Below are 18,100 nucleotides of genomic sequence, written 5' to 3'. Positions count from 1 at the left end.
TATTCTTACAAGTTTTTTTTTTCAATTGTATAAAAATGCAGGACTTAAAAGCTTCGCATTCATTTTTATTAGATTATTTATCGTTTAACACTCGGAACTAAAAAGGCTGCTGCCTTTACATTCTGTTAATGAAGCCTAAAACGTGATAAGCTGTTTATTCTAGCTGCGGTTGGAGGTTGGACTGTAAAGTAAAACAGCCTACAGTAAATTTGACACCATAAACGCTCCTTCTCTCATCCAGACCACTACCGCCACCAAGCGTCCGACGGGGGCCGCTGCAGACGGGCCTGCCTTCCGCCGCGGGAGGGGAGGCCGGGGCCTTCAGCCGGGATGGCCTGCTGAGGCGCAACAGCCTGAATAGCTCCGCCTCAGAATGATTTTAAAATATGAACCTGTTTATTTCGAAACAAGTTGCTTATAAATTACATATTTACGTACTGAATTATTGCATATTTAACCTTGCTTAGATAATCCCTGTCAGGTTTAATGTAAGCCCTCGTAAATGTGTCTAAATATATGAATTAATATGAAACGATTATGTTCACCGAAGCATTTGTTTTCTAAAAATTAATCACTTTTAATTTGTGAGATTTTTTTCAAATGACCAGTAGGCTATGACTATTCTTATTTCCACCGAAAAATAAAACACAACTAGTTTCCGGGTTTGTTTAGTCCATTGACACAGCTTCTGCTAATTAACCGCGTCAGTATTGTATTATTAGTTGTACGGAATTTATTTGTAGGACCCGAGTCGGTTAACGTTTTAGAGGAAAAGGCAACCGATTCGACGCAGGAGCCGGAGCCGCCGAGGCCCCGAAACGCCTCCCCACGAAAAAAGAAAGGAATAAAAAAAAAACAAAAAAAAAAAAACAACGGAGCCTGGCCATCGAAAAGGCGAATGATTTTTAATCGATAACCGGCGTCCACGCAGAACCGACGCTCCGCGTGTCAGGGAGTGGATTTTAATTCATCCCGATACGCACCGGAGAGTCGCGCGACGGGAAACTTCAAAGGCTTTAAATCGGCCCGACAAAGAGCGCGCGGGCCAGCTCATTCATTTATTTAGGAGACGGTTTTTAATGCGCGTTCCCGGAACGTGCACGCGGTTTCGAACATACGGATGAAATGCGATTAAAATGACGACTCTTGTAGACAGTATGCATTAGAAACGAAATCATTTTAACTGCTATATAACTATTAAAAATTATTACTATCATCCTTATTATTGTAAGTTAATCCTTTAATGAAAGGGCAGTCTCTAGTCTGATTTAAGACTCCAGTTAACGTTTATAAAGTATATATATATATTATTAATATAATAACTTTTTTGTGTGTGGTTCTCGTCCAGGATCAAATTAAAGCGATGCCAACAGAGTGGTCCAAGAGTCACTAAATTCACCATTCACATTTGTGTTACTTACTGATAAACTCTTAAAAAACGTTCAAATTGTTAAGTTTAAATATGTATTTTTTGTATATTTTTAGTTTTTTAAAGCTAAAGTTGGTGACAAGCTCCCACAGCTGGGGTTTCTGTTACTGTTAAAGATTCAACATTTTTTTAAAAAAAGACCACATCCGAATTTAATTTAATCGGTCATCTGGTGCCATATAATCCCATCCTACTTTATCCTATCGCGCTCGTTTTCATTGTTATTTAAAAAGCTCCCACTAAATCCAGGGGTGAGGCATCCATCCCCAGTAAACACCAAGAGACATCGTGGATAGAATGCAAACTCAAAATAAATGTTTTAAGAGTGCATTTCTGATGATAATTTTGATATTGTGCTTTAATGTTGCATATTCCTGAAAGGATTTAGCTATGGACAGCTGTCCTTAGCGGTTTTCCACGTGTACACTCACCTTGCCCGGAGAAAACTGACTGTGGGGGGCGCATTGTCCCATTTCTTGTCTATGTAGTAGACCAGCAGAGCTGCGTGGTGTGCAGTGGCGATCACAAGTTCTAGGGGGGTCCCCCCCAGCATATGTGTGCTCTCACTCCAGACTTAAGTAGTGAAATCTATCATAGGGAATTTAAAAGGTGGGGTTGTGGTATATTGTTGATGCAGTTCACTGGTTTAAAGAGGTTTATGGTTGTTATTGCAAATTAAACTTAAAGGTAGCTATCTAGGGGCCCCAAACATTTACTTTACCTTCACGTCATTACCTACCACATGAATCCTGAACATCCTGTCACACCTGCCACAGGGTCTTGGGCACCTCATCAAAGAATAGAAGCCGTGTAACTGTGGTAAACCATATACATCACCCTCTGGTGGATGTTTTCATTCTTCATTTTGAGAAATTTCCACACAAATGAAAAGACAGATTGGGTCCAGAGGACAGCAATTGAACTACTTACGTATTTCCTGGAGCTTTTGCTGGTGTCACATCGTCTTCGTCTGCAGGTCGTGCTTCCTCTAGCGCTGCGAGACGTCTTACTTTGAGCAGTTTATTAATTAATTTATTTATTTAGACTTTTGGGCGTCGGCCTTGACCTTAACACCTGCAAGAAAGTATCCACGGGATCATTTTAAAGCGTACAGCGCTGTTCAGCCTCCTCCGCCAGAAAAGCTGCACGGATGGTGATAATAATAAAACATTTTATTTGTATAGCACTTTTCTAAATACTCAAAGACACTTTACAAGGAGAGAGAAAGCAACAATAACAATGAAAACATGTCATGAATAAAAATAGAAACAACTTTAAAAAGAGAAAATACAATGTCAGTAGAATTGAGGGTATTTCGATGAACACCGTGTTAGCGAGATAACCTAACAGAACTACATACTGGATCCGTGGATTCACTGTTATTCCTCCAGATTGACCGTTTTACAAAATTCTTCAACGGGGCCGGCTGTGATCGGCTGGAAACCTAGGTGTTAAATAAATCCATCCTGGGAGTAATGAGTCTCTTTTTTTTTTTTTTTCCTTTCCTTTCTCTCTACATTAAAAGAAACACTGGGAGGTGTAGCTGGGTCGGTCCGGAGCTGAAAATATACTGTATTTTGGCCACTGGTGTAGCTTCCAGATGTGGTTCCAGTTGTTATGGGCTAGAATTAGGCCCAGAACCGCTGCTAAGTCACTGGTAATGGTGAGTCGTGATAAGGGGAGGGTGGGACGGGGAGGAGGAGTGGGGGTGATGTAAGGCAATGTTACATCTTTATAGTGGACACAGATCTATGGGTGAGACGGTAGTAAATAAACAGCACTTGTCTTAAAGTGCTTTTAAGTGATAGGAACACTGTAACAGTCAGTTTGGATCTTTTCTTGACGAGAGTTGATTCCCATTTAAAAAAAAAAAAAAAAAAAAAAAAAGAGCTTAACGAAGGTGACAAACTGTCCGGGCTTCAGTCTTGGCGTCACACAGAAGCCAGACCGCCGCGTGCACGTTTGAAATGTTTGACAGAGGCTCGACCGTCACGTCTGGCTCTCCGTTTTTCCGGCCGTGGTCCTTGGAGATGAGGTGCGTGATCACCGAGGTAAAAAGGAATCAGCTTGAGTGACGCCTGCACAATATACACAATGTTTGTTCTGTCGAAGGAGTTTGATGGCGAGGAGAAAAAAAAATAAAATAAAAAAAAGAGAAGATGTTCATGTATCCCCCTTCTTTCTTTTCCAGATGCCTTATTAGATTTAAAAAAAAAAAAAGTTGGGTATTATGTTCAAAAACATATCAGACCGGGGAAGATTTTTTTGTCACATTTACTTGGCGCCCGGGGATCCCTCGCCGTTCAAGGGTCTGGGTCGCCCTTTGGATAAAAGTAGGCTTTCATTTAACATATGGAAAGGGTTGGGGGGGGGGGAGAGACACTATTCATAATGGGAAGGATAGATATTTTCATAACTAGGAGGATGGGAGAGATAAATTCTTAGTGAGAGGACAGATTAGAGGACAAACATTTTAACTTATATCCAGTACATGGCATAGATCATACATGAGGGTCAAGGCAACACATTGTTTTAAACCTAACTACTCAGTAATCAATCTCAACTAGTTCATAATGGTGCCCCGTCCCCGTTCCCAAACACAACGTTCCAAAGAAGGGGTGAGGGGACATGGATGGGGGAGGGAGGGCGTCTGGTAGTCCTCCATCCTTGATGCTGGGTCTGAAAGGGTTTTCTGGGGTTGGAGGTGGTGTTGAGGGTGGTGGCGGCGGCGGTGGACGTGAAGGGGGTAAGGGTAGGGGTGCTCGGTTCCAGGCAGTCTCATTGATTGTAGAGGGACCGCTGCTCCCAGGGCATGGCCTGGATGGTGCGTGGCACGGGGGAAGGCTTGAGCGTGGGCGCTCCGTTCGGATGGAGGGAGTGGCCGATGGGGTTGATGGTGGTGAGGGGCCGCTGGGGGGCCAGAGAGAAAGTGTCCTGGTGCTTCGGCTGAGAGCGTTGGAGAAGAGACAGCGGGGGAGGAGGGGGGAGAACGAGGGAGACGGTTAAATATTTTCAATGGAGAGACTTGGCAGATCAAAAAAAACACAGTTTGATGCATGGGTTGACAAAGAGGGCGAGGAAAATTAAGAACAATGCAAGAAAGCAACAATGAAAGAGCAGAGAACATGGAGCAAAGAGCTGCAAAACAACATCTGAGCAACATACGTTTGTCCTGCATGGATTCAAATCTTCATGTTTGGACTAAACGATCTGAAAGCAATCCTTCCCGAGACGCTGTCCTGTACGATTCCTCTTGTTCATTTAGTTATTAATAGATATCAGATCCCAGTGTATGTAATCCACAAATATACAGGCATGTCATACATTTAAGAAATTTTTTTTTGGATTCAAGTTCTCGGTACTTGGTTATGGTCATTTTTCTTCAGCTCTTTTAAACAACTGGTTAATATACGTGTCAGATTAACAACTAATAACATCAAACCATAAAACATTTATTTATGAGGAACACTTTAACCGTTAAAGTTAAACAGGTAAGTATTTTCTGCAAGTGTTTATTTTTATATGCCAGTTTTTTGGAGTTGACTGCAGCACTGAGCTGCTCATCCTTAAAGAAACTCAAATTCACAAATGGTTTTGAGTGCCAGTTGATCTTAAATCTCTCCTTAGTGACCATCATCAGCTGAGCTCAAGAGAATCAACATAGGCTTCGTCTCCGTCTCTTGTTCCTCTTATACCAACAAACAACAAGTGTGAACGTTGACGCCGCTGCTGCTACTGCTGAAGGTGTTTGTGTTGACTTTGTTCGTTTAAAACAGTTTGTTGCTACGGATTGCGCTGCTGATGCGATGTCTCCTGTACAAACACGGCATCAGGGCTGACACTTTCTAGGCCTGCAGATTCCAACCAGAAGATTTGAATAACCCACTTATTTTTTTTTAAAACAAAAAAAACAAAAAACTGATGCATCTTTGAATGTCAAATGGCCAACGGTAAAATGCTGTTGAAACACGATTCATGTACGGCCCTTGTTACAACACTGAGATGTGCAGCAGAAGCAAGAGTGAATGATTGTCATGAAAGACGGGTCGAGTTAGCAGCACAGCCCCAGGTTAGTAGTGTTAGAGAGCCTCCTACCGCCAGAGGGGATCCACAGCCCACCAGAGAGAATGACCTTCAGTTTTAGTCTGTTGCTTTTCTTTGAAGGCCACTGAGACTACCGTCAGGGAAAGGTTCTCACACTACCCTAAACGCAGGTTATTATTATACTCTAAAAAAAAAAAATCTTCATGTTCAATTGGAATCAACATTAATACCAATGGAGCCAAATTTGTTTTAATAACAGTTTTTGAGCCAGGATTGCTGTTCAATAGATATATTCCACTATACACTATTAACTGACTCTCTGTTGGCCTTACGATTGGTCCGCTGATCACTAAACAGAGGGCTCCTACCCTTTATCAAGTATCAACAATAGCAATGAGGGGGTCCATTCCCACAGCAGTGTTTCCCATACGATGCTAACACTACGGCGGCAAGCCAGGGTCTAATTTACTCCTCCATGGTCTCATAACAAATCGGAAATATTTTTTTGCACATTTCAAAGAAGCTATGTTGTTCACTAATAAAATTTTACATTACCGTCACTTTTTAAAAACCAATGTTTGATTTTTAGACCACGTCGATTTATATTTATATTATTTAAAGAGAGTTGGTCAAAACCCGAAGGGAACGACTCCGGACATAACGTGTACTAGCTAAACGTTATAAGAGCTAGCTAGCACAGTTCGATTGAAATGCAACAGTTTTCTTAAAATACGTTTTATTTGCTGATCCTTTATTAAGACATTTGTCCACAAGATGCCACATTTTGACAGCTTATGTTTAGTGTTCCTGCACATGAACTACACAGGCCGCTGCTATTGGTCAGTAAAACCAATATTTGCGGTGTAACAGTAATTTATAGACGGACTGATGCAAACCACAGGCGCTTATTTGATGTGGTGCCATATACTGTGTAAATAGTTTTTCATAATAAGTGTCTAGTGGTAAAGCAGAGGCGAGCCAGCTAACATTAGCAACCGTTCTAACTTGGGCTCTTTTTTTTTTTGTTTAGTTTTTCAGTTTATATATGGGTGGATGTTTCCTCTGCTGTATTCACGCCATTTTTCGCGATCTACCCGCACTGCTTCGCGATCTCCCGGCAAGGTCATAATAGTTTTGGATTTTTCATTTTAGTTAAGTTTCATCTTAGTTTAAGTTTATTTCGTTTTGACTTTTTAATTAGTTTTTAGTATGGGTTTGCTAGTTTTTATTAGTTTTTATATTTTCAAAAATACTTAGTTTTAGTTTAGTTTTTATTAGTTTTAGTTTTTTCATACTTTGGGTTATTTGTCAGGTGCAGGATTCAAAAAGATCAGGGTGAGTATTGTATAATAAAATTCAACAAAAGATACGACTGCTCAACGCAATATAAACAGCACCCCCCTCCACCTACTCCCATTACCCTGCAATTAAAAAAGTGCAATAATATTTAACTACATTTTAAGTTTTTTAGATATATATTTATTCTATTCTGTATAATAGAACAACACAGGCAGGCAGACAAGTCCCAAACTGCACGAGATTTCTCACATTTAAAAGACTAGTTAAAAATGGGGTGAAAATGCACCTCTAAGGGGTACTATATATTTTCTTTTAAATACATACTTTTGCCCTTGTGTTCAAATTAGGGGTGCACAATAATTATCGGCCCGATATCTGGAAATTATGACGTCATTCCGATATCATAACGAATGGCCCCGATAATATAGAATATATATTTTTGTCAGTACTGCGGTGTGAGTGGTTGTTTTAATCAATCGCTCCAACTCCCACATGAGACCTGAACGGCCTTAAGTGAATGCTGCGTTCAAGTGGCATCGGTATAATCGGGAAAAACAACATTCTGGCTGAAAAAAAATCATTTAAATACTCCCTCATGTCGGAAAACAACTCGTCAACTCGGTCACGATTTTGGTAATAGCTGCCATTACCCAGGATGTTACACAGAAACCACAGAAACATAAAAGGTCGGAAAAAAGACTCTCAAACCGAGAACAGGGAACTTCCGTCACCACTTGAATGCAGCACAGCGTGCATACGTTTGTAAACAAACAACATGGCGGTGGTGTCAAAGTTTCCGAGGATGACATTGAAGGCGTTTTGAAGGCGTATTGAGGACGCCAGCGCGGCTTTTGCTCATTAGTCTTCCTCATCTTCATGTTATCGGTTATCGGTATCAGTATCGGCCTTTGGAAGCGGGAAGTTATCGGTTATCGGTTTTTAAAAAGTTATCGTGCATCCCTAGTTCAAATTTCCTCAAAGTTGCTATTGACATGTTTACAGCACCAACATTAGACGCAGGAATTGAGGTAAATCATAGCAGAATCTAATGTATCACTGCCTGTTTTTATATCTTTTGTGTGGCAACAGACACTTTACTTTCCAAGTAATTGGATTATTTAAAACACACATACATAAATTAATTAAAAAGATTAAAAAAATGAATTGCAGCATCCCATGTAGTTAAAAAACTGATGCTATGTTTAATGTAATATCTACTTGCCATCTTCATACTTAAAGCTGCCAAATTAATTGATTCATAATGGATGCTCCATAAGTATATTATATTTTTCCATCAGTGCCAAAACATTTTGTATAAAAACAGCAGACTAAAATCCCCCAAATTAAGGAGACTGTTCACCAGGTGTCTCTATTGTAGAGCTTAGGCTTTTTCAAATTTTCCATATCAACAGTCAAGAAAGCCCTGCGCTGTTAGAAAGCATTAGTCCCCCTCTCCAGATGTTAGTAGGCAGACAGCCAGCAGATAGCGAACAGCGGGTGTGTGTGCGGCGGTGCTCTCTCCTACCATGGGGTTGGCGCTCAGCCTAGTGTATCCCGAGCTCATCTCCTTTACCTCAGGCACCAGGGGCTGGAGCAGGGAGTAGGAGGAGGATGGGGTGGCGCTGGAGGAGGAGACGTGTTTGCTGGAGGACGAGCTCCTCATGCTCTGCTGGCTGCTCTGAGAGGACACTGAGCTTGGACGGCCCTGCTGGCGCACAAACAGAAGTCTCAACACATGCTCTAATAAATATAGTATATATAAAACAAGTAACAACGCTCATTATGTTTGTCCTGAAGATGGAAGCTGATGTTTTCGGCCAACCTGGTGGGGGTCGGGCACGGATTGGCCGGCCACGCCGCCGCCCGGCCCTCCCTGGGACATCGGTGAGACGCAGTGGGAGGGAAGAGGTTCCTGTTGGCCATGTCCTCCGTGCTGCGGTTGCATCATGGAGCTAGCATTGTTCTGCTGTTGTTGCTGTTGCTGTTGCTGCTGCTGCTGTTGCTGCTGCTGACGTCGAGCATTGTTGGAGAAATTGGAGCGGCGGCCACCAGACTGGACGGAAGGGGGGACGGACAGAGAGAGAGACAAGGGGGAAAAAGAGGGAGTTTAAAACCCGTCCAGTCGTTGCGGCCGCGGTTCATGCCAGCAACGCATGCTTGTAACTGAGATAATACAGATTTGAGGAGTGGTGACAGATGAAGGATGATACTGTAATCTGATAATCTCCACACTCAATTTGCTTCTTCAGGCTCAATTGCTGGTCTGAGTTCATGTGTTTCATCTCTGCCTCACACTCATCACCTTCCACTGCCCTGTCTTTCTTTACACCTGTCAATATGAGCGGATGGAGTGGTCAACTTGTACATACACACACAAACAAATACACTCTCACACACACACACTCAAGTAACAAACCTAGAGCCTGCAACTATATTGTCATCTTTGTAGCTCTGATCATCGTCTATAGAAGTTCAAAGACTAGACACGTACACTGATCTGGCATAACATTATGACCACCTTCCTAATATTGTGTAGGTCTCCCTTGTGTTGTGACAGTTGTGACTCATCGATGAATGGACATGGGACTTCTGAGGGTGTCCTGTGGTGTCTGGCAACAGGATGCTGTTAGTGGGGGGGACTTTGGCTCCTATGTGTTGAGGGGAGGGGCCTCCGAAGATCATCTTAGAGATACTTGATCAGTTTGGGATCTGGTGAATTTGGAGGCCAGGTTTTTTATGTTTTTTTTTTTTAGTTGTTCCTAAACCGTTTTTGTGTGTGTGCCTGTGTCAGGCTGCATCCTGCTGGGGATGGCTGCTGCTGCCATCAAGGAGTGTCATTGCTATGGGGTGGGGGTGCCTGGTCTGTTCTAGGTGGATGCTACATGTCTAACATCCACATGAATGCCAGGTCCAAAGGTTTCCCAGCAGAAATTTACTCATCTACTTCTCCTGTCAGTGGTCATAATGTTATGCCTGATTGGTGTACATGTATATAATGAACGAATACAGTTTACCAGCAATCGAGGATTGGAAGTGAAAACAACGACTGACTTCAAAGCCATTTAAAGAAAGGGCTACAGTTTAACATGTGCACATTAATTTACACCTCGGACTGTTCGACCTGGTCTACAGAATATATTTCACTGGACGTTTATTAAGACGAGATCTTTCCGCAACCTTTCGGTGAGGACGAGAGAGATAACAGACCTTTTCACACGTCGCAAAAAGGGAAAGCACAACTGTAATAAACAACATGGACAATGGCGCCAGTCCATCATGGCTTACTAATGTCGAGTCCACACGTACATAGGTATTTTTAAAACAGATTATTTTTCACGACGCCAAACCAGGAACTGGTGATACAGAACTAATCCTAACGCCATGTTGGCCTGAAGACTGGGGGGAGAAAAGCCGTGAGAGTTTGATTGTGTAGCAGTGACCTCCATAGTGAATTTTGAAGCTGCTCTTACTCAGTATAGTGAAAGTCTAACTAAGTCTAAAAAAATTAACCAGATTAACACGAGCATTGTTTTGTCTCAAATCAAAAAAGTGTCCTTTCAAGCAGCAAACTCCAGACTTTAAAGGCTTAAAAATTACAGATAATTAAGGATGTGGATATTCTGAGCACTAAGAAGACGCCTAGAGATCAACCGCCAACCATAAGCTCCACTCACGCGCTGCTTCTTTACCCGATTTTGAATTCAAGACGGCAGCTGCAGAGTCAAGACGATGACCTTCAGAAGCGCTCTTCAGGAATCCCACGGAAGATCACAGTCTTTATTAGGGATGCACGCTAACTTTTAAAGAAAAACGATACGATAAACGATAACTTTCCGCCTCCAAAGGCCGATACCGATAACATACCTGAAGATGAGGAAGACTAATGAGCAAAAGCCGCGCTGGCGTCCTCATACGCCTTCAAAACCCCATCGAATCGATGGCTATGTTTCAAATGACTTTTCATGTTCGAGGTATTAAAGCTGGTGCTGATTTTTCCACCTACGTGGCACTTTCTCTAAACATTTATTACAAACAGCCAGAGAAATGTCATCCTCAGAAACTTTGAACTTTGAAAACACCACCGCCACCGCCGGCATGTTGTTTGTTTACAAACGTATGCACGTTGTGCTGCACTCAAGTGGCGACGGAAGTTCCCCGTTCGCAGTTTGAGAGTCGTTTTTCCGACCTTTTATGTTTCTGTGGTTTCTGTGTAACATCCTGGGTAATGGCAGCTATTACCAAAATCATGACCGAGTCAAGACAGGTTGTTTTCCGACATGAGGGAGTATTTTAATGATTTTTTTCCAGCCAGAATGTTGTTTTTCCGATTATACCGATGCCACTTGAACGCAGCATTCACTTCAGGTCGTTCAGGTCTCATGTGGGAGTTGGAGCGATTGATTAAAACAACCACTCACACCGCAGTACTGACAAAAATATATATTATATTATATATTATCGGGGCCATTCGTTATGATATCGGACTTTTCGGAATGACGTCATAATTTCCAGATATCGGGCCGTGAACTACTCGTTTATGGACAAGATTTGAGACTCTTTACGGAACTGGATTACTCTTAGTGATATTTGTTCCACCTGTGCTTTTCTTGCTGTGAAGTTAAAAGGTCTGCCGGGGAAAAGTTACAGCAGAAAAAAACAGAACTTGTCCTTTAATAAGCAGCTTTATTTTCACTTCCAAAATCCTGGTGAATTGGAAATATGTGGTCTGTGGACAATGTGAACGCCACATTTCTAAATATCAACTAAAATAATCAGAGTAGAGCTGAACTCAAGATTAGGTATGCTTGTATGGGCAACAGGTATGTCTGGGGTTATGCAGGCGTTTCAGCCTTAACACTGGCTGAGCCTGCATTACTTCAAATTCAATTTTTTGTGTGTGGGGTTTTAAATGTGATGGTCAGCCACACGTCACCATAATCTGCATTTAAAGCTGAAACCAGGCAAATCGGCCTCTCGCCAGTTACTGGGATTTCATTCCTGACCATCACATCTAAAACACCTGCACTAGTTGGCCCTTCCTCACAGCTACACCTCAATCTGCCGACTCTGCCTGACACACAACAACACACACACACACACACACACGCGCTCACGCTCACACCAACCTGGTTTTTGGCCGCGGCGCTGCAGCGGTGCTGGGCCAGGTCCAGCATGGTTCGGTAGCTCTTAAAGCAGGACGGGCAGTTGAACCGGTTCTTATGAACCAACCCGACGCACGCGCAGACACACAAACACACACACATACACACACATATAAGTTTGGATTACTATACTTGTATGGAAAATCCGCTGTTTTGTGTTCATCCTGATATCTGAGCCCTGACCCTTTCCCTAAACTTAGCCTAACCCTGGTCTAACCCTAGCTGCACTTTTACAACAGGAGGCCTGGAAAAACGTTCTCCGAGTCACTTGTAGCTGGAAAGAGGACAGAGGGTCAAGGAAAACATGCCACATCACGTTGCATGCACACTTTTCATCAAAGCAAACAATACAACAAAATATTCCCGACGACCGCGCACATCAACAGCATTTCCCCCTATTCTACCACAGAAACACAAATAATGTGAAGCCAATATAAACTTAAACCGTTATAAAAGTGCCTTTATAAGAACTCCTTCACACAACCAGTCCTGTTTACTCGTCACAAAAAAGTGCTACTTACCCTGTGACATTATAGTGTGAAATAAATATGTGTGGGCTGAGCCTAAGTGTTAACACTGGCACCATCAGAAAGCAATTACAAACTTTGTTATCGACATGAGAAGTGGCTGGAATGAGACGGAGAAAGAGAACAAAGCCTGGCTCCTGTTTAGCTTGCGAAACGTGGTGTATTTGTGAACGCTGAATCATTCGTTTATAGTAAAGCGGAGTTTACAACTCTGCGGGACGCTGTAACCTGCAACCTACGCACGTGGCCAACGCCGGTGCGAGCCATTTATACTTGTGCGCTTTGTCAGTCTGGCTCGCTCTGTAAAAACGCCACCCTAACGCTAGTCGGCGCTGATTTTTTGTTTCTACTTCCTGCTTCACTTTCAACACTGGCAACTGAAACTTAGGGCGAAATTTCACCGAACGCGAGTCATACGAACGTCTGTATCTCCAAACCTCCTCAGTTAACCTTACCGATTCTTTATTGATCCAAGACAATCAATTCGAAAACTGCGGAGGTGGAGAAGCAGCCGAAAATACTAAAGTGGAAACACGCTACGACCAAGCGGACCAATCGCAGCTCTTGTGGTCTGCAGGAGGGGCACGTCAGGCTACGCGAGGCTCTGCGAAGGTGTCTGTGTGAGGGGATGGCGTTTCTAAAAGCCATTAGAAAGTGCGCAAAAGTCGCTTCAGGAGGAAAGGATGCGTTTGTGAAGTATTTTGACGCGGGCGCCGAATTAAAGCAAATCTAATAGACAACACACTCAGGAGACTAAAGCATGTGTCTCACAATGCAGCATTGCGTGGAGTCGCTCTCCAAGAATCAGCTAAAAGGTATTTAGAGCTGTGATCAACAGAGGCGAGAGGAGGTCTACTCCACTCATTTGTGTTTTTTTTTTAAATCTATAATTCTTCCAACTCTCGCCCACAGCTGACTTTCACACAGATCGTCATTCCAGCCACACCTAAGACTCATTAGATTGGTGGAGGGAGGGAGGAAAAGGTGTTATCTTACAAAACGCAGCCACCTTTCTGAAAAGACACATTTTTTTTTCTACATAATGTCTATTAATAGTTTTTCTGGATGTGAAATTTCAAACTGTAAATTTAACTTTATGTTCCTTTCAATAGTTCTGATGTAATAATCAGGTGAAATGCAACGTCTGTGGTTGGCGATTTATTTTGTTCCATGAACACATACTTAATAAAAAGAACCCAAAAGAGGAGCCGACATAAATGGAGGCAAAATTTGGAAGAAGAAGGTAGAAATTTGAAGATGGGGTTTCTAGATCTAAACTAATGTCTAAACTGAAGTGGTTTTGGACTCTAACGACCCTCTTATTTAAACGTGACAATTTGAGGGCCAGTTCAGAGCCAGCGTCTGATCCTAAAATACTCATAAATCTCTCATAAATGTCCGACATTGATAACATTGATGTACAAAAGTTAGCAGCCATGCTTGCGGCAACACTGGGCAAGCTGACAACAATAGCAACGACAGCTGACATCAGAGAGCTACTTTAAAACACAGACATTGTCTTTTTCTTGTGTTTAGCCCTAGCACGGCTGCAAAGGTGTAAATGTATACACACATATATATATATATATAGAGTTGCAATGCTTAGCAAGAGCTAGCACCTAGTTCATGCCCTTATTTGGCACTTATTTGACACATCTGTCATTTTATGCCTTTAACTGACTAGATCACATTCATTTAATGGTTAATGGAAAGCTGTGCTTCAATGACGGTTACTGAAGCAGTGTAATTAATGGTAGCTTTGTAATCTGAGTGGAGCTTCAGCCTATTTTTCCACAAGCTTTCTGGAAATAGCACTGTGGTGCTGCAGGAAGAAACATTCAAACTTAGGAGAAGTGATGAGTACGTATTAAAAGTATTAAAGTATCGTATTATCCAAAAATGAGAAGTTAAAATCCTCCACTACGTAAAGATTGAAAGTCGGAGTTTGTTTGAGAAGCTTTGCTGCATCTGTGGTACGGATTAGTGAATTGAGTGTGACTCAGTTCTGCACCGCGTTCGTCGACAGCTAGAGCACCGATGTGTTAATTGCTGGTAACGTCTAAATTACAGATCCCTTTTTTAAAATTAAACTCTTCATTTCTGACTGTCGTTAAGGGTATGTGGTCAACCCCGAAACACTTCTAAAAGGCCTTAAATTTAAATATCACATTACAGTTTCTTCAAATATACAACATGCAAGTGCGCTTGTTTTGCTGCAAAATAACTCTCAAAAGAAAAGTCCCACTGGCAACATAAATTAAGTCTATACCACAATATCATCAGCGTCGCCGCTCTCACACAAACCTACCTGGTTGGATGCAGCAGCGGTGCAGCGGTGCTGAGCCAGCTCCAGCATGGTCCTATAGCTCTTGCAGCAGGAGGGACAGTCGAAGCGGTTCGGCCCGTCGTCGTGGATCCTCTGGTGGTTGCGGAGGTACCGGGCCAGGCGGAAGGCTTTGCCGCACAGGTCGCACATGTAGCGCTTCTGACCGTGGATTCGCATGTGGTTGCGCAAGGACATGTAGTTGGTGTAGGGCTTGCTGCAAAAGTCGCACCTGAGTGGCGAAAGCGGTGTGGATTTTAGAGGAAGCGATACAACAATTTAGATATGAAACCTATTAGACGAAAAATATCTTCTACCTGAAGTCTCCAGTCTTATGGGTGAGCTTGTGGTTGAGCAGGGAGCTGGCGTGCTTGTAGGCGCAGCTGCATAGGTCGCAGACGTACGGCCTCTCGTCCGACTCCATGTCGTCGGACGCCGTCGTCGCCGGCTGCGGCGCCGGCGCCGGCGCTCGAGACTCCATGGAGAGACTTGAGCTGGAGAGCGACGCTGAGGAGAGACTGGACGTGGACAGGGCTGCAGAGGACGAGGGGAGCTGATCGCACCAGCTGATCGTCGAACTTGGCTGTGGCGGAGGAGAGGAAAATGTTAATGTAGACGATGATGTGTGTAGAGAAGCAAAAAAACACTTTTATGACTGATTAATATCACAATCTGTACATGGAAAGGTTTGGATAAAGTAGCAGCTAAAAGCCAGAAGAAGCTACTGCACTCAGATCTTAGTTTGACATAGAACTAAAACTGATACGACCATCTTCAAATGCCAAGAGCTTAAATGGTATGGCTCAACGTGAGATCCAAACACGACCCGACACCCACAACTTTTCATACATTTCATCAGTTCACTGATCTAATGTGACCTATTCCGTCTCCCCCCAGTCCTTTTACTAGGCACTTGCATCACCTGACACAACAACCTGCAGTTAAATGCTGCAAACTGGCGACTAATTTAGAAAATAATCATCATGCTTGATGATGCCCACTGTGCACAAGGTGTCCAGTTTCTTATATGCCCATTTGAATTTAAAAAATATATATATATTATTACAGGAAATCATGTTAAATATCCATGAATGCATTCTAATATAACAGCCCTGCACTAAATCTCAGCTTTAATGAAGGTTATGACATTTGTTTAAAATAACAGAGAGCTGCGCTTAGTAGTACTATTTAATTTAAATGTTTTGCAGACACACATCTCTATTATTTTGACTTTATAGTCAGGGGGCAAGGCAAACGTCTGTGCTTAATTCGATCCAGTTTAACAGCACCACAAACTACACCCTACAAAATGGCCATACAGTTGATTTACCACCTCCCTGACACTGTTTCAAGATAAGCGGAGCACTGTAAAAAGTCATAAAATTATATTAAAATGGATCTGTGCACTAGTGTCGTTAATTTACTGGGAAATGATTGTATGTATATTCAGTGGAAGATAATAATAAAAAAACAAAAAAAAAACAGCAAGTGATCCTGGAAAGTGATTCTGACAGCTCTGTCTCCAAATGATGACACATTTGAGGGACTGCAGAAAGGTGGGAAATTCAGCAACCCGTGTTGTTATTGTTAATAACCCCACAAACTGCACGTGTATCTAACAGTGGTAGACAGGCGGCGTTAAAGAAGATGTCTTTTTCCACATATAAATTAAATTGCGCGAGTGCCCGTGCAGATAATCTTTCGTCTGAGGGCGACCACGAATGAACCGCACAGTCTGGCATCACAAAAGGGTCTTTCAAAGTCCTCCGCGGGGCGTCTTCCGCTCCCGTTTCCTGCGGGGCAGCCCGGCCGTGTTTACTTTGCGCTGCTTGGCTAACAATATTGCAGGCCCCACGCGTGCACTTGTGCCTCAAATAAACTTTTTTTTTGTGGTTCGCTCGTGTGCACGCATGGCTTTCGGAAACACAATGTTGCACACGGCTGTGTTTACTGGCAAAACGCTGCCTTGTTTGACTGTCGTTCGCGGTTTGACTGGAGCAGCCAGTGTAGCCTCAAGTTAGCTTCAACTCGGTGATGCTTGGCTGCTTTAACGCTATTTTCTCACTTATTCGGCGCCTCTCTGTGACAAAGCGACACCGCACCACTTGAAACAACGCGCCCAAATCCACTGCACGCTTTTTAGAGGTGCAATAAAAACAACACGAAGAACAAAATCATTACTAGCCACTTAGCACGGCGGCTAAGTCAAACTAGGCCAGGATTCGCTCAGCATGACGATTAGCCGAATGCTAACGATGCTGTTCTGGGGCATATCCTGCAGCGTTAGACCATCCAGTGTGGCTAAAATCCACTACGAACACACAATAACACAAAAAACAGAAGCAACGCTCCGTGTTTTGTTGGTAAAATGTCGCTCCGTTAGCCGCTCGGTGCAGCTATCTGTCGGCTGGGCTCGCTAGCTAACGGCGGCGGTGGTGGCAGCAGCTGGCTTTCTTACTCCGGTGTCGTTGGGGTCCTTTTTCCAGAACAATTGGGAGCAGTGGCCGAAAGACTCTGTCGATGTCACATAGTTCACTCCGTTTCTATCTTGAAAGTCTCCATGCGTGCTGCCGGTATTTGTCCTGGCGTACATCGTCGGTTTTCAGATTCTTCGACTCTTTTTTTATTAGTTGAAAAGAAACAGGGCCGCTTTGTCGGGATCTTCTTCCGAAAAGAAAAATATTACTTCTGTGAAATGAGCGTTTTGGCGGCGGACATATTGACGCATGCGCTGCATTACCGCCGCCTGCTGGCCTGGAGTGTAACAACACGTAATGGGCATGAGCATGGCTATTTCTCTCTCACTTCATTTAAATATTATGCTTTTAGGCAACTGGGGGCAGTAATAGTCATGTACTTATCTAACCACAATTTCATGGTACTTTTTCCACTTTATTCTGCTTCATACTTACACTCCACTACATATTTAAACGAAATAATGGTACTCATTCATTCATCTTCTAAACAGCTTAGTCCTGTTAAGGGTCGCGGGGGTCTGCTGGAGCCTATCCCAGCTGTCATCGGGCGAGAGGCGGGGGTACACCCTGGACAGGTCGCCAGTCCATCGCAGGGCTAACACAGAGAGACAGACAACCATTCACACTCACATGCACACCTACGGCCAATTTAGAATCACCAATGAACCGAATGCGCATATCTTCGGACGGTGGGAGGAAGCCGGAGTACCCGGAGAGAACCCATGCAGACACAAGGAGAACATGCAAACTCTACACAGAAAGGCCCAGCGCTCAGTGCTAACCACCTCACCAGAAATAATGATACTTTCCACTACAATTGGAGAACCAGAATTTGGTTC

The 18,100-nt window shown here is 43.1% G+C and overlaps 1 protein-coding gene across 2 annotated transcripts; it reads right to left on the bottom strand.

Moving 5' to 3' along the window:
• Positions 1 to 2,580: 2,580 nt before the first annotated feature.
• LOC311507186 (uncharacterized protein) lies at positions 2,581 to 17,925 on the bottom strand. 2 transcript variants are annotated; one of them, XM_084571443.1, is made up of 6 exons: positions 17,243 to 17,925; positions 15,102 to 15,367; positions 14,770 to 15,016; positions 8,595 to 8,825; positions 8,298 to 8,477; positions 2,581 to 4,375 (listed from the first exon to the last, which is right to left on the bottom strand). In XM_084571443.1, exons 1-6 carry the CDS (start codon positions 17,375 to 17,377, stop codon positions 4,208 to 4,210), a joined length of 1,227 nt encoding a protein of 408 aa, XP_084427569.1. In that variant the 5' UTR covers positions 17,378 to 17,925; the 3' UTR covers positions 2,581 to 4,207. The 2 variants fall into 2 exon arrangements, with proteins under 2 accessions (XP_084427569.1, XP_084427568.1); XM_084571442.1 differs by having other exon boundaries at positions 8,298 to 8,480; positions 17,243 to 17,923.
• Between the last annotated feature and the right edge of the window lie 175 nt (positions 17,926 to 18,100).

This window comes from Chelon labrosus (assembly GCF_963514085.1).
Source record: "Chelon labrosus genome assembly, chromosome: 21".
Lineage (NCBI taxonomy): Eukaryota > Metazoa > Chordata > Actinopteri > Mugiliformes > Mugilidae > Chelon > Chelon labrosus.
This window is presented reverse-complemented; position numbering and strand designations above follow the sequence as displayed.

Bases quoted from the DNA above. Each gene is read 5' to 3' on its own strand.
- LOC311507186 (XM_084571442.1), bottom strand. From the start codon at position 17,377: ATGTACGCCAGGACAAATACCGGCAGCACGCATGGAGACTTTCAAGAT. The intron at 15,368-17,242 runs GTAAGAAAGCCA...CCTCCGCCACAG, and splicing joins AGGACCCCAACGACACCGGA to CCAAGTTCGACGATCAGCTG. The intron at 8,481-8,594 runs GTTGGCCGAAAA...TTTGTGCGCCAG, and splicing joins CCGTGCCCGACCCCCACCAG to CAGGGCCGTCCAAGCTCAGT.